The sequence below is a fragment of the Elephas maximus genome, chromosome 3 (genome assembly GCF_024166365.1).
Source record: "Elephas maximus indicus isolate mEleMax1 chromosome 3, mEleMax1 primary haplotype, whole genome shotgun sequence".
Classification (NCBI taxonomy): domain Eukaryota; kingdom Metazoa; phylum Chordata; class Mammalia; order Proboscidea; family Elephantidae; genus Elephas; species Elephas maximus.
In genome coordinates this window covers 93,025,163-93,049,123 of record NC_064821.1, presented here as the reverse complement: position 1 = coordinate 93,049,123, position 23,961 = coordinate 93,025,163, and the positions used below count along the sequence as shown (strand labels likewise).

The window sequence follows — 23,961 nt, the reverse complement described above, 5'->3', positions numbered from 1 at the left end:
ACCACCCTGGCAAGCAGGATACACAATGCAGACACTCAGATGCATCATCGTGTGTGTGCATTTCTGCTAAGGTCTGCACATCTTACAGAACAACGTATCTGTGAGTCCCGAGCCTGGAATACTGAAGAGCATACCTGTAATTTTGTCTCTCACGAGTTTGCAGGATTCTATTTCACCAATGCTCCCAAAGAGACTCCTGAATTCCTCTTGGGTCATATTTTGGGGTAAATAGTTGACTATGAGGTTGGTTTTGCTGTCATCTGTGGCCGCCCCTGTCTGCATGGGAGAAGGACAGTTTCTATTGTTGCTGGAGGGTCCATTGCTTGTATTGGATGTTGGGCCATTTGACACCTGAGGCTCCATGGTGCTAATTATCTAAATAAAAATAAAAACAATAAAAATAAGCCTTCTGAAATCTCAAAGACACAAGTGAATTTCCTTTTAAGATTTTATTTTATTTTTGAAAGGCAAAAGAACAGGATAAAGCAAGATGGAGCAAAAGAGACCGGGTTGTGCACACAGCCGATTTAGAAGCATGTTTTTAACCAAAATGTTAAACTCCCCTTGCTATTTTTAAGCCAGCCCATAGATTCTGAACACAGACTAGAATGCAGTGGGAACTCTCCCATTATTTTGTTAATGAAAAGCTAATTCCTGTTTTCATTATACAATCACTCTCAGAAATGTATACTTAAGCCACACCAAATTATAATTAAAATGTAAAGTAATAATCATGATTAAAATTATAGTTCCATTAAAGCTGAAAAAGCTAAATATAGAGGGCTACACTCACAAGATCAAATACAGTACCTGTTTATTAACTATCTCATAAAATAAAATGACATTAAATTAAGTGGGGCCATTCCATACGGGAAGGGCTTAGATTTTCACTGATGCTTAATTACTTATCCAACTTCAGATTTCATAAACACATGCTGGGGAGTTGCAAAGTTATCTAATAATTTTTCTACCCAGTCACTCCATTACTGTGTCTCCTGGATCTCTAATAAAATAAAAATATGAAAGAAAGTTCGCTCAAGGTCTCTGCCTTAGGTCCAGCACAGCCTGAGGCTGATGTCTCGACCATCACTCAAGAAGGACTTTCTCTGGATTTAAATATTTATGTAAAGATTTCCCCAGATGAGCGAAATGTTCCAGGTAGCATGCATGGAAATAAAGAGATGACTAAGATTTAGTCCATACCGTCAAGGAGCTTACAGTATAGATGACACGGACAGATAAACAGCTCAGGATAGGACAACCGACATGTAGTAGAGCAATTACCTGCACTGTGGCACAGTGGTTAAGAGCTTGGCTGCTAATCAAAAGACCAGCAGTTCAAATTTACTGTCTGCACGTTGGAAATCCTATGGGGCAGTTCTACTCTGTCCTATAGAGTTGCTATGAGTCAGAATTGATTCAATGGCAATGGGTTTGTTTGCTTGTTTGTTTGGATAGGTTAGGGGGACTAACAAGATGATGCTAAAAAAGAATTTTTGATGGAAAACGGGTTTAAGCTCGAGGAGCCAGGTCATGAAGATACCCTGTATAGGATGACAAACACGGACAATTACAAAATTGCGTCTTCGGAAGACATTTAAAGGAATAAAATGTAGGTCAATACTTTCATGTTTGAGACGGAGTCCAGAGGCATCTGGTGACTGCTCTGTCATTTCACAAGAGCAGGGTAGAGTCTGGGCCTGCACGCAGGTTTCCTGGCCCCAAACGCAGCCCATCAGTTCCACCCTTCCATTCTAGCCTATGGCCATCCTTTATCCACTCATCATGGCATTGCTGCCTTCTCCTCTGAAACTGATCTGTATTCCTGCAGCTGGATCATCAGCTCATTGGAAACAGCATTATGCTCTGGCATTCAGTAACTGTGTGACTGTGGACAAGGAACTTAAACCACTACAGCCTTAGCTTTCCTCAGTTGAAAATTGGGAACAATGCCACATGCCTTGCAAATTGGTGAGACGGATCCAATGAGATAATTTATGTAAAGCAATGAAACAGTGATAGGAACATGACCATGATCATTCATGTTTATTGGCTCACTCTGCCAATCATCTGACAAGAATTCCCTCACTGATTCAGCACAAGAAGGCAAGGAGGTAGAATCTAATATTCTATACATTTTATAGATGAGGAGACTGAGGCTTAGCAAACATTTGATAACTTGAATCTTCCATTATTATCATTATTTGGCTGCCCAGAGAATTTTTTTGGGGGGGGAGTAAACACTTTCGTTGAATATAACGTACATGTAGTAAAGTGTAAAAATCTTAAGGACACAACTCAATTAATTTTCACAAAGTGAACACCACCCATATCTGGATAATCACCTTTCAGATCACAGTACAGAACGTGACTAACATCCCAGAAGCCTTCCTCATGCCCTTACCCCAAAGGTAACAGATAAATCTATAGACCAGTTTGATCTGTTTTTGAACTTCATATACGTACAATATGGAGCCCTGGTGGCGCAGTGGTTAAGAGCTACAGCTGTTAACTAAAAGGTTGGTAGTTTGAATCCACCAGCCACTCCTTGGAAACCCTATGGGGGTTCTACTCTGTCCTACAGGGTTGCTATGAGTTGGAATAGACTCGACAGCAATGTGTACAGTTTTTGGTTTTATACATACAACACAATACAGACTCTTTTGTCTTTTTCACACATTGTGTCTGGAGAGTCATCCATGTTGAAATACCTAGCAGTAGGTTGTTCTCTACTGCTGTACAGAATTCCATTACTTGAAAATATCATAATTTATTTATCTGTTCTAGTGCTGATGGATATTTGGGTTGTTTCTACTTTTGAACTGCTATAAATAATGATGCTATGAACATTACGTACATGTCTTTTGGTACACACGTGCACAAAATTCTGCTGGATACACTCCTAGGAATAATATTGTTGGGCCATAGGGTATATTTATGTTCAGCTTTAGTAGATATTGCCAACATTTTCCAAAGTGGTTGTACCAATTACACTTCCACCAGCAGAGTATGAAAGTTCTAGTTGCTCCGCATCTTTACCAACATTCAAAAATTTTTTTTTTTTGGCTTACCCTCTCAGACTGATATAGTAAAAAGGAATGATTTTATAGACAACAAAACAAAACAAACCCATTGCAGTCAAGTCGATTCCGACAATAAGCTGACTTGAAATTCTGGCTTTACCACTTATTAGCTATGTGATCTTAGGCAGATAACTTCAATTCTCTGAACCTCAGTTTCCTCTTCTGTAAAACTAGCATAAAACCTACCGCGCAAAGTAACTTTCAGGATTACAGATCCTATCTAGTAAGTGCCTAGAACACAAATGGCAAAGGCACCATAAATATTGTTCCTTCCCATGTTCCACAAAGGTGAGGTGTTACTCTGTTTCCTCTTTTGATGACCACAAACGGGAAACTAAACAACAACAACAAAAAGGAAGTCTCAAGAGGAGCCAGGGCAATAATGCAGACTAAAGAAGGTGGGGAGCTTCTAAGATTCTTTACCATCATGTAAGTAATTTAAGTGGCTCCACCTATCACATTCCCAGAACTTTCTTCTTGGTTTGAGGTCAACAATGGGGTTCTGGAAGGCTGGCCGAGACAACAAGGTGAAAGCAGAAGAACTTTTGAGAAGAACCTTAAGTTCTGAAACGGCACCCAGAAAAGCTGATTCACCTGCTCTGCCCTTGAGATGAGAGTCTAGGAAAAGACCAGAGAGAAGTGCCCAGTGGAAGGGGGACATGCTAAGGGAGATGACGTTGTACAGCAACAGCACAACTGCTGGCTGGGAGGCAGGTTTCCGCTCTGCCAAGCTGGCTGGCCTCCTGGGTCTGTGTGGTGCCTCCATTTGCTGTATCATCTGACTGCTTCACTAAGCCAGGCGTCCAGGCAACAAACACACGGAGCACTGCCAACTTGATAAGAAACTCAAAAAACAGAATTTATCCAATTCAGGAGGTCTGGCTAGCAGAACCGCAGAGCTTCCTAACTACTACATTTCCATTTAATGGCAGAAAAAAAAAATCCTTCCTCCAATCTACAGAACACCTGCCCTGCTCTCCACCTTTCTCAGGTTGTCTCAATTACCCTTCTTAGGGCTTCTCCACAAACACCTAGAAAAACCAAGGCAGATTTTTGGGTGTTAACGATGGAATACGTAAAGGAATGTAAGTCATATCTAAGCATGGTGAGATTCTGTGGGACTAAGACCGTTAAAGGTCACCTCCAGTGAGAACCCTGACAGCAGTGTTCCTCTTTCATTCACTGGATGCCAGCTTCAGAGGTACATGCACTTGCCCACATGAACATCTCATGGATCTCCCAGCTCAAGAAAGGGCTAGGACGTATCAAGTTGGAAGAAAAGTAATTTCAGTTTCCCAATCAGTTTTCTGGATATCCTTTCATCCTATGTGGATTTCCTAATTTGTTTTGACTCCTGGAGTTGAGCCCTATCTGTAGATTAGAAAACCTTACTGGGCCCCACTTTGAAAAGGAGCCATTAGATATAACACTTACTACTGAGCAACTCCAACTGACCACACCTATAAATTAGGTCACATCATTTTCATCTGAAGGAGATGGAGTTCTTTTTGCTCTGCACACATGTTTACAGTTACCCTTTTGTGTATTCAGAAGGAACTGATGAAAATACATACATGTGCACATACACACAGAGCTATCTCAGTAACAATGTACAGTCTGAAAGCTGAGAAACATTTGTAAATGTGTTAATACACATCATTTAATAAGACCCCTCACTAGTCTTACTGGGGTCTCCCAGAATGCAACAACAGGCTTAAAAAAAGAGTCACAAATTAAAAATGGCAGGATCAAATCTGACACGAGTAAACCAAGAGGATTTTAAAACACTACCTGGAAAATAAGAGAAGCTGCCAAGATGTAAAGATACTGAACCCATGAACATAAAACTATGGCATTGTGAGGCCACGTGATAGATCTTGAGGACAGAACACCTGTACTCTCTTCTCAGGAAACGGACAAGTGGAGGAGATGTATGTTGGTGGGAAACACATCCTCCAAGCACACAGGCTGGTTAGGCAAAATCAGAAGATTTGCTTTCTCAGGCTAAGGCCTCTGATATTCTAACAGCACAATTTTTGTTGCAAATAAATTTATCAGTTACCAAGTGTGCCTAGATACTTTAATGAAACATTCTGTGTGGGTCTCACAGTCAACTTTGCAGCTGACCATGTTCCAAACCTCTGACTTGCCCCCATTCCTTGTCTGAATGGCAATTAAGAAGCGAATTACAGTCAGCATCCAAGAGAGAGCACCGAGGAGGTTCAGTTGACTTCAAACTCTAATGGTTGTACAAAGCACCGCATTAAATCTTTTATGTTCCCGTGATATATTTTAAGAAACATTATACAGGCAGAAAATTTCAGGGATAAACTGTTAGAGCAGTGCACAATAACAGAGGCACTCAAATCCTGTCATTGTAACTGTCGATGGTTTGAATGACTAATTACTCACATTCAATGCATTAACCTCACCCCTCCCACCACTCTTTTCTGCAAAATACACAACAAAAGCAAGAGGGAAGACCTCAGGCATGCAGCTGACAGATCACGGCTCAGGGTCGTTTATCCCCGCAGACAGGAAGTAAGGAGCAGAGGATGGCATCAGCCTCTTTCTCAGGGTGCTTCTGAAACAAAAAGCCGGCCCTCTTTACCCCTCACGGCATCTCCCTTGCCACAATATCAAGTCCTTCTCAATGGCTTTAATTATCTGTTCATTCACATCTCTTGCCATTGCCCACCCAAGATACCTGTTACCTTTCACTACTTCCTGGACATGCCAGGTCATATGCATATAAAAAGAGCTTATTTCCACTATGGCCAGATCTGGGTAAGTCAGATCAATAACAATAGAGCCCCCGTGTGCCAGGCAGGGTACTAGGCCCCGGGGACACAGAGACAGCAAAGACAAAGAGCCAGCCCTCATAGACTTGACAGTGTGGCTGCATGACTGATACCAAAGAGCGTCAGGGACCACAGAGCCCAACCCCTTAATTTTAATGATGATGAAACTGAGGACCAGGAAGGAGAAATGGCCCACCCAAGGTTACTGCTAGTTAGTGGCAGAGATAGGTCAGGATACCAGGTCTACAGACTACCACACTTGAATACTTTGTGACTTACTTCTCCTTTTCGGGGCGGGGGGGTGGGGGGGGAGCGAGTGGGAAGTGTGGCCATACCATAGAAGTGTACCTGCATACAGGTGTGGAGAAGTGTCTATCTCCATACCTTTCTGTGTACAAAGGACTTTACAGTTTAAAAAGAATGGCAACCTGAACTTTGGGTTCCATGGCACAGAAACCACAACTACTTTGTGTGTCATGGTAGCTTCTGCATGTAGAACAGGGTCTGGTGCGTGGTAGGTTCTGCATGAAGGACTGTTGAATGAATGACAGTCCTTGCATGCCCAGTACCTCAATGGATCCCTCCAACAACCCTATGAATCCCAAGCAATCAGATATTAACATCACCCTCATTTTACAGATAAAAAAAAGAGGACAGAGCAGGTAAGCAGTCTAAGGAAGGTCCCCCAGTATTCATTTGTTACAGTCACTCATTGAGCACCAATTATATGCTAGGCATTCATTTAGATAATTATTTGAAGTCCAGGCTTTAAGAAGCATTCATTCAAGCAGGAGGGTTGAGACTTTGGCTGGCATGGACCCCTCAGAACACCTGTTGAATGTCTTGGCCCTTTCTGCCCAGAAAAATGTACATGCACACATTTGATGTACACTAAAATCAGTCCATTGTCTATGGATCGAGAGCCCCAAAATGATCTTTCCCACACAAGCCTGAGACACATCTGGTGCATTTCTACCTCTGTGTAGACTAACCATCTTTTTACTTCTTGATAGGAAAGTTTAGAATCTCTCCTACCACCACACACACATATACACTCACCCACCACCAGTTAGTTGAGCATGCTGGCTGACAGCATATAGCGTCCCCTGTTCTAACCAGGCCTCTGCATACACTCATCTCAGCCCCATTTAACTATCACTCAGAGGGAGAGTGCTGAGCCTGGTGGTTCAGAGCATCCTATGGTCTTAAGCCAAAACCCACTGTCATCAAGTCGATTCCGACTCCTAGTGATCCTATGGAACAGAGGAGAATTGTCCCATAGGGTTTCCAAGATTGTAAATCTTTATGGAAGCAGACTGCCACATTGTTCTCCCATGGAGCAGCTGGTGGGTTTGAACCACCAACATTTTGGCTAGCAGCCTAGCGCTTTAACCACTGAACCACTAGGGCTCCTCCCTGTGATCTTGTTAGTATCAAAATGGAATACTAATGGTACCCGCCCTCACCAAATTGTCCTGAAAGACTGAAGGAGATAATGTACGCGAAGCCCCCGGTAGTGCGCCGGACATGGTAATCCCCCCACAAATGCTAGCTAGGACTGTGAATATTTTTACAACAGGGAGAAAGATAAATGCCAGCACCTAAGTATCTAGGCTGGGAGTTAGAAAAGCTAAGAGTAGCAATATAATCAAACAGTGGACACTTTCCTTCCTTCAGTCTTTTCATGTAATTTCTTGTTTTCAGAACATATTCATTCATTAATTAAACAAATATTTATTGCTGAAGGGCCCATATGTCAGAGAGTGCAAGTACTGTAGCCAGTCAAGTCTTTGAAGTATATTAAGCAAGACCACTCTAAAATTCTAAAAATGTACTTGACCAGTTGCCATCAAGTTGGCTCCAACTCATGGCGACCTCGTGTGTGTCAGAGTAGGGCTGTGCCCCGTAGAGTTTTCAGTGGCTGATTTTTCAGAAGTAGATCACTAGGACTTTCTTCTGAGGTGCCTCTGGATAGACTTGAACCGCCAACCTCTTGGTTAGCAGCCGAGCTTGTAAACTGTATGCACCACCCAGGGACTCAAAAAAAAAAAAAAAGTGTACTTAAAGCCCCCTGTAATATTTGTTTAATCAACTCATGAAATCTTTACACCTCCTTTCATCTCCTGCTCTTAACAATGCTTTAATTTGTTCAAGTTTGGCAAAGTCAGGCTACAGTTACAGGACTGGTCTTCCTCCAGATGACTGAGGACTCAGTAATTGCCCCTGGGCCCTGGAGCGCCACGTCAGAAGTGCCACCATGGCCCTCTCACTAATCCTCTCAGCCACACCGTATCATGTTCTTGCCCTAATATTTTCCATAAAAGTTCAGTCTGACAATAAACTATATTGAGCCTTGCATTTATGTATCTTAACCTAGTTTACACTTTCAGGATTTACTTCACGAGGCAATAAAAGTTTACAGCTTTACATTACAGGAAGCTGCCCTGATGTAGAACTCCTCACTGCTGACATTCATCATCCAAGAGCCCAGTGCCGGGCGGACAGGCACCCATCATGATGCTCTCAACTCCTGGCTTTCTGGGGGAGGTCTGGCCTCGTTGCTCAATTCATGCAAAGGGGTCAAGAGGAAAGAACCAAGGAAGAGCACAGAAATATGATGTTTCTTTTCCAAGTACTCCCCCTCTGCTTTCAGCCTCCCTAAACGCCAGCATGCGAAGTGAGTAAGATGCTGAATGAGGGCACCGATGGCAAACGTGTCTCAAGTGTATAATCTGAGACACACACGTGTATTTTATTAAATATTTTAATGAGTATTTAAAGGTGTTTTACCATGGTGGAGGGACTTTTGAAAATTTATGTATAAAAGCTAACCCTTATGTAACAGAACAAGCCCTCCTAAGAGCATGAAGAATAATGTTTACCAAGGGCAGTCACTGAATCAAACCATTAAAGAAATAGATTTAAATTATTCTTGAGAACAAAAATAAAAGTCCTAATTCTCTTTGTAGGCATTTCCCACTTAACCCTTATAAAATTCTGACACACAGTATGTTAGACTCTGGTGGAACAGCCCAGACTATTGCATCTCACCCACTTTTCAAAAATTCGAAAAACAAATCCCCAAAGTTAGAAAACTACACAGCGGGCTTTGTGTTCCTGAAGACAGACATTTTTAGGAATAATTCCTCACTTCTTTTCTTCCTCTTTGAAAGATACTAAAAATGTCCTTCCAAACCCACTGCCGTCGAGTCAATTCCAACTCATAGCCATCCTATAGGACAGAGTAGAACTGCCCCATAGAGTTCCCAAGGCTATAAACCTCTACAAGAACTGACTACCACGTCTTTCTCCTGTGGAGTGGCTGGTGGGTTTGAACTGTTGACCTTTGGGTTAGCAGCCTAGTGTTTTAACCACTATGCCATCAGGGCTCCTAAAAATGTCCTTACAACCCCCCAATTTAATATTTCTTTAAAGTTTCTTCCTCCAACTCATGAAATCCACACCCTCCTTTCCTTCTTTCCAAGAGGCTTTAATTCACTCAAGTCCCTTTAGGTTCATCTTTTTTTTTCTAAATGCTACTCTTTCCTGGTTATGATTCAGCCTCAAAGGAGCCACATACTAACTCGGCCCAAGAGGAGCGGCTGAGATCGATGATCTGATCACTCTATGAAAAGGAAACTTGGAAAAATACCCCTTATGCTCTACCATACACACCCAAATTATAGGTAACAACTCACAAAGACCATTGGACCAGGGGATTCTGGCTGAAGACTGCACTCATGTCCCCAAAATCATTTATACAAAGTTTCTGCACAATCTGCTGGAAACTAACTAGAAAACTCTAGAAAAAATACTTAATGCCAACTGGGGAAAACATGCTGACAGCTTAATAATACCTCTGGGCAGATACACAAATAACCTGAAAGACCTATTTACTCTAGGAAGTTATGTGGTAAAAAATTCTCAGCATATCCTTAAAACAAGTGTATTCAATTCACCACAAGTTTATTGAGTGCTATTATAGACCAAGGCGATGTTTTAGGAGCTGGGGAAACAAAGATTATTTGGTCCCGGCCCTTACAGGGTTTAAGCTGGGGGGATGGAAGAAGGTTGTATGTAAACAAATAAATAAAATCAATTGCATATACCCCTTTCTTTTAAATTATGCCCTCCAGAGTTTCTCTAACAACTCCCTCCTCACCAAAAGAACATAAATTAAATACAGGGTGTCTCCCCCTTCCTCCCCACTTACGAGCAAGATCCATTCTTAACTGTGTCTTTAAGTCAAATTTGTAGGTAAGTTGGAACAGGTGCATACAGTTTTTATTTAGCCTTACTTTAGTGCAAAAAAGACACGAAGCATTTTCAATGATTTAAAAGTTGTGTGTGCAGCAAGTGAAGGTGGTTATGATGAAGAATTTGTTGCAAGTAGGGGTTGGTTCAATCCTTTAAGAGTGAGGGAAAATTCACATAACGTTAAAGGGCAAGTATGAGTTGTCCAAATTGTCCCTAAGTCAGACTGCCTGTATACAAAGACAAACCCTACCCATGAGTCACTGGGTGGTGTAAATGGCTAACTAGCTTGGCTGCTAATTGAAAGGTTGGCAGTTCGAATCCACCCAGAGGTGTCTCCGAAGAAAGGCCTAGAGAGCTACTTCTGAAAAATCAGCCATTGAAAGCCCATGGAGCACAGTTTCACTCTGTCAGAAATGGGGTTGCCATGAGTCGACATCGATTCTACGGCAGCCAGTATTGGTAACCGTATGCCATTTTGATATTGAACTGACAGTCCTGCTTCCAGCCTAAATGCCTATGGCCTAAGCAAATGACTGTTTGTAACAATAAGGTAGGCTTGAGGCATCCCCCCTCTGAAACAGCATCTTCTTCACTGGAGATACCAAGAGTATTCTCAGTGCTGGTAGGTAGGGCTTTTAAAAAATCAGCAGCCACTGGAGAGAAAAAGAGACATTAATACTTAAAATACCAGAGCCAACACGAATATGAAAAGCATAATCGAAACTTCATTTTTCCTAGGCATTATCGAGGAAACCCTGGTAGCGTAGTGGTTAAATGCTACAGCTGCTAACCAAAGGGTCGGCAGTTCATATCCGCCAGGTGCGCCTTGGAAACTCTATGGGGCAGTTCTACTCTGTCCTATAGGGTTGCTATGAGTCGGAATCGACTCGCCCACACTGTGTTTGGTTTGGTTTGGTTTAGGCATTATTGACTACAATGCAAATCGACTACATCGGTGGAGACAATGGAGAAGCTTGATATCATCAGTCAGAATAAGGCTGGGGCCAACTGCAGAACAGGACACCAATTGCTCATATGCAAGTTCAAGTCAAAGTTGAAGAAAATTAAAACAAGTCCACCACAGCCAAAATACAACCATGAGTGTATCCAGCCTGAATTTAGAAACCATTTCAATTATAGATTTGACACATTGAACACTAATGACCAAAGACCAGGCGAGTCGTGAGATGACATCAAGAACATCATACATGAAGCTTGCAAAAGGCCATTAAAAATACGAAAAGAAAGAGAAGACCAAAGTAGATGTCAGAAAAGACTCAGAAACTTGCTCTTGAACGTAGAGTAGCTAAAAGTGAATGGAAGAAATGATGGAGTAAAAGAGCTGAAAAGAAGATATCAAGGGCAGCCCAAGGAGAAAACGTAAAGTATTATAATGAAATGTACAAAGACCTGGAGTTAGAAAACCAAAGGCAAGAACGTGCTTGGCATTTTTTAAGCTGAAAGAACTGAGGAAAATTTCATGCCTCGAGTTGCAAAACTAAAGGATTCTATGGGCAAAAAATTGAATGTAAGTAAGCATCAAAAGAAGAGGGAAGGAATACACAGAGACACTGTACCAAAAGAATTGGTCTATGTTCAACCATTTCAGGAAGTAGCATATGATCAAGAATCAATGGTACTGAAGGAAGAGGTCCAAACTGTACTGAAGGTACTGGCAAAAAACAAGAAGGTACTGGCAAAAAACAAGGCTCCAGGAATTGATGGAATACCAGTTGAGATGTGCCAAAAAATGGATGCAACGCTGGAAGCACTCACTCGCCTATGCCAAGAAATTTAGAGGACAGCTACCTGGCCAACCAACTGAAAGAGAGCCATCCATATTTGTGCCCACTGCAAAGAAAGGAAAACCAACAGAATGTGGAAATTATCAAACAATACCATTAGTATCACATACAATTAAAATTTTACTGAAGATAATCCAGAAGAGGAGGTGGAGCCAGGGATATCATGGCTGATGTCAGATGGATTTTGGCTGAAAGCAGAGAATACCGGAAAGATGTTTACCTCTGATTTACTGACTATGCAAAGGCATTAGACTGTGTGGATCATAACAAATTATGGATCACATTGCAAAGAACAGGAATTCCAGAGCACTTAATTGTGCTCATGTGGAACCTGTACATAGATCAAGAGGCAGTCGTTTGACAAAACAAGGGGATATTGTGTGGTTTAAAATTAGGAAAGGTATCGTCATGGTTGTATCCTTTCACTGTACTTATCAATTTGTATGCTGAGCAAATAATCTGAGAAGCTGGACTATAGGCAGAAGAATGTGGCATCAGGTTTGGAGGAAGACTCATTAACAACCTGTGATATGTAGATGGCACAATCTTGCTAGCTGAAAATGAAGAGCACTTGAAGCACATTCTGGCAAAGATCAAAGACCACAGCCTTTGGTGTGGATGACTCTTCCACATAAAGAAAACAAAAATCCTCACAGCTGAACCAATAAGCAACATCATGATGAATGGAGAAAATATTAGTGTTGTCAAGGATTTCATTTTACTTGGATCCACAATCTATGCCCATGGAAGCAGCAGTCAAGAAATCCAACAATGTACTGCATTGGGAAAGTATGCTACAAAAGACCCCTTTAAAGTGCTGAAAAGCAAAGATGTCACTTTGAGGAATAAGGTGTGACCTAAGCCATGGTATTTTCAATCACCTCCTATGCATGTGAAAACTGGACCATGAATATGGAAGACTGAAGAAGAATCAATGCCTTTGAATTACAGTGTTTGTGAAGAATATTGAATACACCAAGGACTGCCAGACTTCATCTTAAATACTTTGGACCTGTTATTAGGAGGGACTTGTCCCGGGAGAAGGACATCATGCTGGTAGAGGGTCAGAGAAAAAGAGGAAGACCCTTAACAAGATGGATTGACACAGTGGCTGCAACAATGGGCTCAAGCATAGCAACGATTGTGAGGACGGTATAGACCGGGTAGATTTTCATTCTGTTGTACATAGGGTCACTATGAGTCAGAATCCACTGGACAGCACACAGTCTTGGTAAAGCCTCTTTGTATTTGGTTATAATAGACTTTTTAAGCAAACTCTCCAGCACCGTGAGCTATTATAAAGACGATGGAATCTTCCCTTCATTACCCCCCTCCATTCAGTCCTGTTTTCCAAACTGGCAAATAATACAATCTTTAAGTTTCAATAATCTGTTTTTTTTTTACAGTCATATTTGAAAAAGACAAATACTTCATTTTAATATAAATCCTTAACAACTTCATGGGCAAGCTCAGGTTTCCTGCAAAAAATAGCAGCTCTAATAAAAAATCAACTGGAAAACAATTTCTTTCCCATCCCACCTCTGAGCCCTTCTGAACTCCGAATATTTAATGTGGATAAAATAACCAAATGCCTAAGCTATGGGTACGTGTTGAGGTGGGAACCAGTTGTAATGGAAAATATATTATCTTCATCTCCCATACAAACAACAGTTAATGAAACATTTGAAAAACTGCCCACAGACTGATTAAGTCAACTTACCTTCTGATGAAATGCATAAACAATAGCCAATGGCACAATTCATGTAAACATAAGTATTGTATATTTATAAAATGCCTGGCTAGTGGCTCAGAGTGTGGGGAAATAGATTGAGACTTAGCTGTAAGAAGAAATGTGCTATTCTACATGTATACTGTGATCTAAAGGATTAGGTTCGGTCTCTCAATTTAAGTTTTATGCACACTCAGATTAAATTCTTTACAGAAATATATTTTATTTTGAAAAATAAATACTTGTTTTCTTAACAAAGCTGGGGTTGGGGATAGGGAGGAGAGTGAAGGGGAGTAGAGAGGGTGAAATTTAGAAAAATCTGTGTAGAGCAACCTTCTCTTTGTTAAAAGGAATCATATAATGCTAACAGCTCTTCCAATTGTGCAATTCAAAGGAGAGAGATTATCTGTGGGCATTCTGAAGCTAAAGGTACTGAGTAAGTTAAACTGGTTCTCAGCATTTCAATGTATGTATGAGTGGCTATGGTAAATTATGTTGTCGTTGTTGTTAGGTGCCGTCGAGTCGGTTCCGACTCATAGCGACCCTACGCACTACAGAACGAAACACTGCCTGGTCCTACGCCATCCTTACAATCGTTGTAATGCTTGAGCTCATTGTTGCAGCTACTGTCAATCCACCTCGTTGAGGGTCTTCCTCTTTTCCGTTGACCCTGTACTCTGCCAAGCATGATGTCCTTCTCCAGGGACTGATCCCTGCTGACAACATGTCCAAAGTATATAAGACTTTGTTTCGCCATCCTAGCCTCTAAGGAGCATTCTGTCCGCACTTCTTCCAAGACAGATTTGTTCGTTCTTTTGGCAGTCCGTGGTATATTCAATATTCTTTGCAAACACCACAATTCAAAAGCGTCAGCTCTTCTTCAGTCTTCCTTATTCATTGTCCAGCTTTCACATGCATATGATGTGATTGAAAATACCATGGCTTGGTTCAGGTGCACCTTAGTCTTCAGGGTGACATCTTTGCTCTTCAACACTTTGAAGAGGTCCTTTGCAGCAGATTTGCCCAATGCAATGTGTCTTTTGATTTCTTGACTGCTGCTTCCATGGCGGTTGATTGTGGATCCAAGTAAAATGAAATCCTTGACAACTTCAATCTTTTCTCCGTTTATCATGATGTTGCTCATTGGTCCAGTTGTGAGGATTTTTGTTTTCTTTATGTTGAGGTGTAATCCAAACTGAAGGCTGTGGTCTTTGATCTTCATCAGTAAGTGCTTCCAGTCCTCTTCACTTTCAGCAAGCAAGGTTGTGTCATCTGCATAATGCAGGTTGTTAATGAGTCTTCCTCCAATCCTGATGCCCTGTTCTTCTTCGTATAGTCCAGCTTCTCGTATTATTTGTTCAGCATACAGATTAAATGGTAAATTATACTCATAGATAATTCACACAGCCTCGTTTATATTATATGTGCATTACGTGTTCATTAGTGAAAAGATTTTAAATGTCATTCTGATAGGGTAGCTTCAAATTTGAAAATTACTTTATCACACTTCAAATTTTATTGTTAATTTTCCCCATCCTTGCCTTTCATTTTTTTTTTTAATGGGAGAGAAACATTAGAAAAAATATTTTTGACCTGATAAGAGAATTTTATCCTTCAAACTATTTCAGAGAGCTAGTTGGGCAATATAATCCCCCTGGACACTCTCTGCGAAATCAGAATTGTTAGAAGTCAAACTGGACTCTACCAAATCAGTACTGGTGAGAATTCGGACAAGGACTGGGAGAAGTCTGTCTCTGAATTACTTGTGGGCAACATGTTTACAAAGAAAAATAGGATTTCAAGGTTAGCCACTATCAAGCTTGAAGGTGTAGTGAAATAGTCTTGTTGGTGGAAGTACAAATTGGCACAACCTTTCTGTACCTTACATTCAAATCATTTGACCCGATGACTCCAATTCTGAAACTCAGAAACCAATTCAAAATTTTCCAGTTAAAAATATGCACAATGAAGTATATCAGGAAGAGTGTATCTAGAAGAATGAATAAAAAGAAACAACCTAAGGACCCAAGAAGGGAAATGGTTAAATTATTATATAGTTTTACAGTAAGGATTCTGCAGTTGTTAAAATCATGTTTATAATGGGTTTTTATAAAACGGGAAAATGTGTATGATCATCATAGAAAACAGGTGAAATAAGAAATGGAGTTTCTAAATTATATACAAACATACGCAGAGTAGGAGGGAAGAACCAAAATGCTAACAGCAGATGTAGGATTATAGGTGATTGTTATACTTGTCCACATCTTTATTTTCCAAGTTTTTTTTCAATAAGAATATAGCACTTTTAAAATCTGAAATGCAGTTATTTTTTAAAAAGAAAGAAAATGTCCATACTTCAAACCAGTTTGGAGCCACAGTATTAAAAATGATTCCATCCCCTCCCCAGAGCCACTCTGCAGGGCCTGTCCGTGGCCACACTCTGTTTGTTCCTACATTCGAGGGCACAAGGGAGCCCAAAGGAATAAAAATCACATCTCTTGAAACAGTCTCTGGTTCCGTCTCCCCGTCACCTAAATCACTTTGAATTAGCAAGGTTACAATCTCAGTCTGCCTTATCGCCTGGCAGCAACCTTCACGAGGACAGCAAGGAGAGAAGATGATTTATAAGAAAACCGCTCCCTGGATCAGGGAGTGAAAAGTACTGATCCGTTCTAAAAGCTCCTGCTGACAAACTCTGATATTATGAACATTCTGCACTTGGACAAAAGCTCCCACTTTTCTTAATTACATGGTTTGAGCAGGAGCCTGCTTTCAGGATCTGCCCAATCACACAACAGCCATTTATTTCCCCAACTGCAGCTGCCAAAATTTCCCTGATCTCTGTTCTGTGCTCCATCTTCAAGGACATCTTGTGAATGTATGACACTGTCAAGCAGCATTCCGCACTGTGTTTTTTAAGCTTCTCTCTCTCCTACATACGGAGATCCTCCTAATACATATTTATTAAAAATATCATGAAAAAGCAGCAAAAGGAGAGGGAAAAATGAAAATCACAAATACCCATTATCAGAATATTTCTGACTGCTTTGAGGCAAATGCTGTATTATGACAATGAACCACTACCTTATATTCTCTGTCCTCTGTGTGATGGGTTTGCTTTTGTTTTGTGAACACTGAATCTTGTAATTCACTGGGGTCCCTCTTCGTAAACGCTGCGAGGAAAAATGAGCCTTAAATCTGCAGCCTGCTATGTGCAAGAGCACGGGACCCCATTGCAAACTTTTTTTAAAGAACATGAACCTTATCTCTGAACTTATTGCACTTTTTTATTTTCTTAATTTTCCTTCATTTTAGTTTCCTCATTGCTCTATTTTGAAAAAATCTTGCTGCCTCTTAAAAATAGAATTTGGATTGAAACAGGGAATAAATAAATTCAAATTTCTGTTCTTACAAACAATCTTTTGCCCTTTGCAAAACATGCTTTTGAAATCTCATTACCTCACCATTATTGGTCAAAAAGAAAAAAATTAATTTTCTTTTTTTTGGTTGTTTTTTCTTTTTTTGTTGATTTGCCAATTCAACATTTTTCACTTGTACAATGCAGTGAGATCAATTATGTCAATTATGCTGTGTAACCATCACCAATATCCGTTGCCAAATTTTCCATCACCGTAAACAGATAAAATTCAGAAATCAGAAGACTTTTTAAAAAACAAGATGAAGTTTCAACATTATTACACTTATAATTCAAACTGCATAATTTATAACTCTCAGACAAGGAACTTGAGGAATGAATTTAATATGTTAATTCTAAGAATAATGTGGATATGATACATGTATATACACTAAGGTATTTGAAAAGAATTCACATTCTTTGAGGAGGATAACCCTGTCCTTTGAAATCACAAAGTAAGTTTGTGTGGCAAACTCTTCCCATTCTTGATACATTCTTTTTATCCCAGAAATATACCTTTTATGAAAGTGAAAGGCTAGCAATATTCAAAATTTCTTTAGTTCTGGAAATATTTTAAAGCAAGTTATGAGCCACAATTTTAAAATATAGTGCTTCATTTGAATAAAACCTCCCCCCAATTGAAGCTAGCTCTTAAAAGAAGAAAAAAGCTGTGCAAGGGAACAAAAGCCACGCTAAGTTCTGTAACATTAATGAGTTCCTACGAAGGGCCAGAAACCATTATGTTACATGCAGGGGATATGAAGGAGAGAACAAAGTCATTGCCCTCAAGGAATTAAGTAAGTAAGTAAATAAGTAATTACTAGATAATGTCATAAATGTGGTAATGGAAAAGTACATACAAAGTGCCTAGAAAAATACCTACCTGCTCAGATTGTGGCAAAGACTCAATAAATGGAGATTCTGTTATAATGATGATTAAAATGTGCTTTTGGTTATACAGGAAAAATGTTTAGTTCAAGTAATTATTATTAGCTCCTTCCAATATTAACGATAACACCAGTACCAGTTGCCATCAAGTCGATTCTGACCCATCGCGACCCCATGTGTGTCAGAGTAGAACTGTGCTCCACAGAGTTTTCGATGACTGATTTTTTCAGAAGTAGATTGCCATGCCTTTCTTCCAGGGCACCTCTAGGTGGACTGGAGCTTCCAACCTTTTGGTCAACAGCCAAGTGTGTTAACCATCTGCGGCACCCAAGGATTCCAAATACTAATGATAGTAAGTGCATAATAAATGGTGATACAGGCCTTCATGTACATTACTTCACTTAATTCTCCCACATCTTTACGAAGTGGGTATTCTTATTCCCCTCCATCCCCAGAAAAAACAGAGGCTCTGTGTCTTTTCCTAAACCTCCAAGTCTGAGGCAAGAGTTCTTATCACCACAAAACGAAATCCAGTAGTTTTAAGGAAAGTAAATGATCCAATTTGATTAAAACCATTCTAGCCCTTCTGACCTGGAACTGAAGCTATTCCCAGAGACCACGTTTCAGCCAAACGATAGATAGGCCCATAAAATAAACAATAACACCAGAGAGGACTGTGTTCCTTAGAATAACCAATTATACAAAATCAGAAGGACAACATTTGCCCAAAGGCAAGAGCCTCATCTCAGGAAGGGGTAAAAAATCCAGATGAAAGGAAACGGGGATCCCAGGGTGGAAATGGGGAGAGTGCTGACACACTGAGGGGAATGCAACCAACATCATGGAAGGCTGTATGTATAAACTATCGAATGGGAAACTGATTTGCTCTGTAAACTTTCACCTAAAGCACACACACACACAAAACATGCCAGGCTGTATATCTGTTGTCTAGTACTTGGTGAATACTGCCAAATAAGTGGATGTTACAAGAAGGATCTTAATTCAAAATTCTACATGGTATAATGGAACTTCTATGCGTTTTGGAGTTGAAATGACCTGGATTTGAAAAACCAGCTCCAGCCTTGACCTTGGGTTAAGCCACTTAGAGAGCTGCAATTTAAATTTACTCATCTGAAAAATGTGAACAATTCCATTCGCTTCGCAGGTTGTTGTGGGGATAGCAAATTTCAGGCATTTGGCTCAGAGCCTGGCACACAGTAAGTACTCAATACACGTTCATTCCCCTTGTCTAAAATGTAACATTTTGAAAATATGTGCCCGTTAAAATGTGCCGCAGGTGGCAAAGTTGATTATTTTAAGAGCTGATAAGATTTATCCTTGGAATTTAATTTCTGAAATAGAAAAGACCACTTTAAAGCATTACTACTCATCATCTATGGCAATAGCTATTTTCTTCATCTTCAAAATGCTTCACAAACATTAACTAATAAGTTCTCACAACAATGCCAGTCAGGAAAATACCTGGCAAAGTGGGAGGGGTTAAAAGAACTCTAAATATGAATAATGAAAGCATCATTTTTAACACAAACACAATTTCTGATGTGCCGTGCCCTTTCAAAAAATCCTCCACTGTTAATGGGTTAAAGTTAGACACTTCAAATATAATAAGCACAGCCATTAGGGTTTCTGATTCCTCTCGAGGAAAACCCTGATGTTTTTATGTGAAATTTCAAAAACTGCCACGGTGCACTCTGTATACTGATAAAACACCAAACACCAGTTGCAGCTAAGTGGATTTTGACTCACAGCAATCTCGTGTGTGTCAGAGTAGCACTGTGCTCCACAGGCTTGTCAATGCATTGTTTTTCGGAAGTGGATCACCAGGCCTTTCTTTCAAGGTGCCTCTGAGTGGACTCAAACCTGCAACCTTTCAGTTAGCAGCTGAGCATTTAACCATTTGCACTACCCAGGGACTCCTGTATACTGGTAGCAGAGGGCATTTCTGGCTTTCCACATGGATCTGTTCAGGAAGAGCAGGGGTTGTTCTTGGTTCACTCTCCAGCATTTGGACTGCACCCCCCTTCCCATGAAGCCCAAGGAATATTACACTGACAGAAGGAGCTTCAAAAGAATTTTCCAGGGCACAGTCAGAGCGGTGTGGTGGAGAGTGCAGAGATAACAGCGCAAGTGCCGTCCCTCCAAAGAAGTGAGACTAACACATATCAATTCATGAGATCACGTTAGACTTGGGGCATTGTGTAAGAACAGTCACACCTATTACCTCATTTAATCTGCATGAAGACCCTGAGAGATGGGTGGGTTTTCCCCCTCCAGTCAACTGGATTTTACAGCTGAGAAAACTAAGGGGTAAGGAGCAAACAGAAGTGTGAAGTGACTAACTTCTGTTCACATGGTGCAGAGCTGAACGGTGGTCTCCTGTCACTGACTCCCATCTTCTTCCTTTACCCACCTTTACTCCATAAGCCCCAGAAGGCACATTCTGGGAAGCATCCTTCTGCAGCCAGCAATGACAAATCAGGATACACCATGTTCTCCCTTGGTGCCATACTCAGCACTAGTACTCCCCTTGGCCTGGAAAGCCCTCGTCTCTGTCTGCCATCAAGTCAAACATACCCTTTTCCCAATCCCCCAATCACTTCGGACATTTACTGCACAGCATCAGAACTCTCCAGCTTCGTGTCTGACCCTGTCACTGGACTGTGAGGTCCTGGAGGACAGGGACTGTTTGATATATGCGTAATCCCAGGGACCAGTGCCGAGTTCCAGTTTTTGCTAGTAGAATAAATGATTGGATGGATGACTCTCTAGGTCCTCACCTGCTTTCCACAGCCAAATCTGCTCTCACCATTCTGTTCCCCACCATTCTGCTCCCACCATAAACCTCTCTCACATCTCTCCTCTTCAAAATCCATCTAAAAATAGGAGCATTTTCATCTTCTTAAGCTATATTGCCCTCATTGTCTCCCTCAGCTTCTTCTAAGCTGCCCCCAAAAGACTGTATTTTCAAAGCCAGGGGTCTTCCACTTTCTGGATAAGGCTGTGTTTTCTGGCCTCTGTTCCTGCAACCCCACATTCCTTTCACCTCTAATCTCTGTTTTAGCCCTAAACTTATATTTTATTTTCACATTAGGGCTGACTCTGGCTGAAGTCTGTATTATCATCTTGAGATTGGGTCCTACAGAACATTTCCTCCTGTGAGAGTTTCTGTTTGTCAAAGACCCACACACCAAAGCCAATGTGGGTTCTAATGTTTTGCTGCAACAACTCTTAGACCTGGGCACGCCTGGTATGCTATTATTTTTTTAAACAAATGAATGAATAAATGATTGTATAATTACTTCCACATCCACTCAATTCAAATCAATACAAACACTTATTAAGTATCGATTGCATAGCGTAATAGTTAAGAAAATAGGCATAAGGGTCTGACTGACCAGGTTGAAATCCTGGCTCAGCTATGTGACCTTGGGCAAGTGTCTTAGCTTCTTCTTCTTTTTTTTTTTTGACTCACAGCAAATTGTTTTGCTGAGATGTGTGCTTTTTTTTATTGTACTAGTAGTATATACATATAACAAAACATTGCCATTTCAACGTGTTTTACATTTACAACTCAGTGAGGTTATGTTCATCATACTGTACACCCATCACCACTATCCGTTTCCACATTTTTCCATCACCCTTAACAGAAACTCAGTGCGCCCCAAGCAGTAACTCTCCTATTTCCCTTCCTTCTACCCCGGTAAGAGACGCGTCATTTTTGAAGGCAGCAGAACTAATCGGAAGTGGGCTTTACTCTTCTGGAGAGTTAGAAAACATTTACTTTTCTTCCTTTCTGTATGTTTCAACTCTTGTTTAAGAAATAGGAAAAACAGCTTATTGATTAGTTATTAAAGGATATTCATTATAGGCTGAACAGACTCAGCAGAATGACTAAAGTCCTGCCCCCGCCTCCCTCCCCCCCGCCAATTTAGTTCTGATTCCTTTGTTTAGATCTACCCTGGAAGACACTGGCTTTTCTTCCTAAAAGAATCATTTTTTTTTTTTAGAGAAATTTGTTATGTTTTTTGGTGAGGGGGAGGATTTACATATTGGTCTTTTCTACTATCCACAACTTCACGTCTTGAATGTATTCATATTACAAAAACATCCATTTATTTTCAACTATAGTCACTCATCTACACACAGTCCCTAATCTGGTTGTCTCTTAACATTGAATGATTTGATTAATTGCTCCCAAGGAATACAATATTACGTAAAAAAAAGTAGTCGCAACTAATAAAAGAAATGACTTCTTTCTCATTGCCTCAGACTCAAAGTTGATGTCTATCTATGACTCTAAAAAAACTACCTCACTGCCCAGGCAAGCTCAAGAAAACTTCCCTTGTGTTCTGTTATACAGGAACACCATTTTCTTACCCCTGGTTTCCAAGGGGAAGGATTTTTCCTAAGCACCATTCTGGCCCATCTGCCCCCCGCCCCCCGCTTTTTTTTTAAAATAATTTTTATTGAGCTTTAAGTGAACGTTTACAAATCAAGTCAGTCTGTCACATATAAGCTTATATACACCTTACTCCATACTCCCACTTAATCTCCCCCTAATGAGTCAGCCCTTCCAGTCTCTCATGACAATTTTGCCAGTTTCTAACCCTCTCTACCCTCCCATCTCCCCTACAGACAGGAGATGCCAACACAGTCTCAAGTGTCCACCTGATACAAGTAGCCCACTCTTCATCAGCATCTCTCTCAAACCCGTTGTCCAGTCCCTTCCATGTCTGATGAGTTGTCTTCGGGAATGGTTCCTGTCCTGGGCCAACAGAAGGTTTGGGGACCATGACCGCTGGGATTCCTCTAGTCTCAGTCAGACCATTAAGTCTGGTCTTTTTATGAGAATTTGGGGTCTGCATCCCACTGATCTCCTGCTCCCTCAGGGGTTCTCTGTTGTGCTCCCTGTCAGGGCAGTCATCGGTTGTGGCCGGGCACCAACTAGTTCTTCTAGCCTCAGGACGATGTAAGTCTCTGGTTCATGTGGCCCTTTCTGTCTCTTGGGCTCATAGTTATTGTGTGACCTTGGTGTTTTTCATTCTCCTTTGATCCAGGTGGGTTGAGACCAATTGATGCATCTTAGATGGCCACTTGTTAGCATTTAAGAAGTGTCTTAGCTTCTTTATGTGTCAGTTTTCTCAAGTGTAACATGGGGCATAGAGATAGGGTAATGTCGACAGGGTTCAAGCTATTATTGTTGCTAAGTGCCACTCATAATGACCCCATGTGATAAAGTAGAACTGCTCCATACGGTTTTCTAGGCTGTGATCTTTATGCGAGCAGATTGCCAGGTCTTTCTACTGCAGAGCTGCTGGGTAGGTTTGAACCACCAAACTTTTGGTTGAAGCTGAGCACTTAACTGTTGCATCACTAGGGGCTCACAGAATGTAGCAAAGATTAAATGTATGGTTATTGTTGGGTTACTCACTTCCATGGCGCTTGATCCCTGTCCTATAGGAATTCAGTCTTGGGGAAGGGGTCAGTGGACTAAAGTATAAACAAAGTTCCAAAAAGCAGTGAGGCAAGTGCCTAACCAAATGCCTCCTGTAGCACATCCTTTTCATGTCTTTGTATATGCCACTCCTCTGCTGAAATGCTTCTTCCACCACCATCTAAGCAACTCTGCCACTTTGCAAAACTAGAGTCTGCCTTCCTGACCTACACAGTGTTGGGCACCTCCTCTCTCTCCTCCGTGGTGGCACTCACCGCTCTCACTCAGTTACCATTAGCCTGCCTGTCTCCCTTGTGACTGGAAGCTCCTTTAGAGAAGGGCCAGAATTTTGGTTGACTTTTTGTCCCCAGCCCTGATGGCGCAGTGGTTAACGGTGCTCGGCTGCTAACCAAGAGGTCAGTGGTCCAAACCACCAGCTGCTCCGAGGGAAAAAGACATGGCAGCCTGCTTCCATAAAGATTTACAGCCTTGGAAACCCTATATGGCAGTTCTACTCTATCCTACAGC

The 23,961-nt window shown here is 41.0% G+C and overlaps 1 protein-coding gene across 1 annotated transcript in view; it reads right to left on the bottom strand.

Moving 5' to 3' along the window:
- Positions 1–23,961, bottom strand: part of ELAVL4 (ELAV like RNA binding protein 4) — a 96,235-nt gene that overhangs the window by 53,612 nt on the left and 18,662 nt on the right. The window contains exon 2 of the mRNA XM_049875189.1: positions 135–375. Within this exon, the coding sequence (XP_049731146.1) occupies positions 135–375 (241 nt within the window). The remainder of the gene's footprint in view (positions 1–134; positions 376–23,961) is intronic.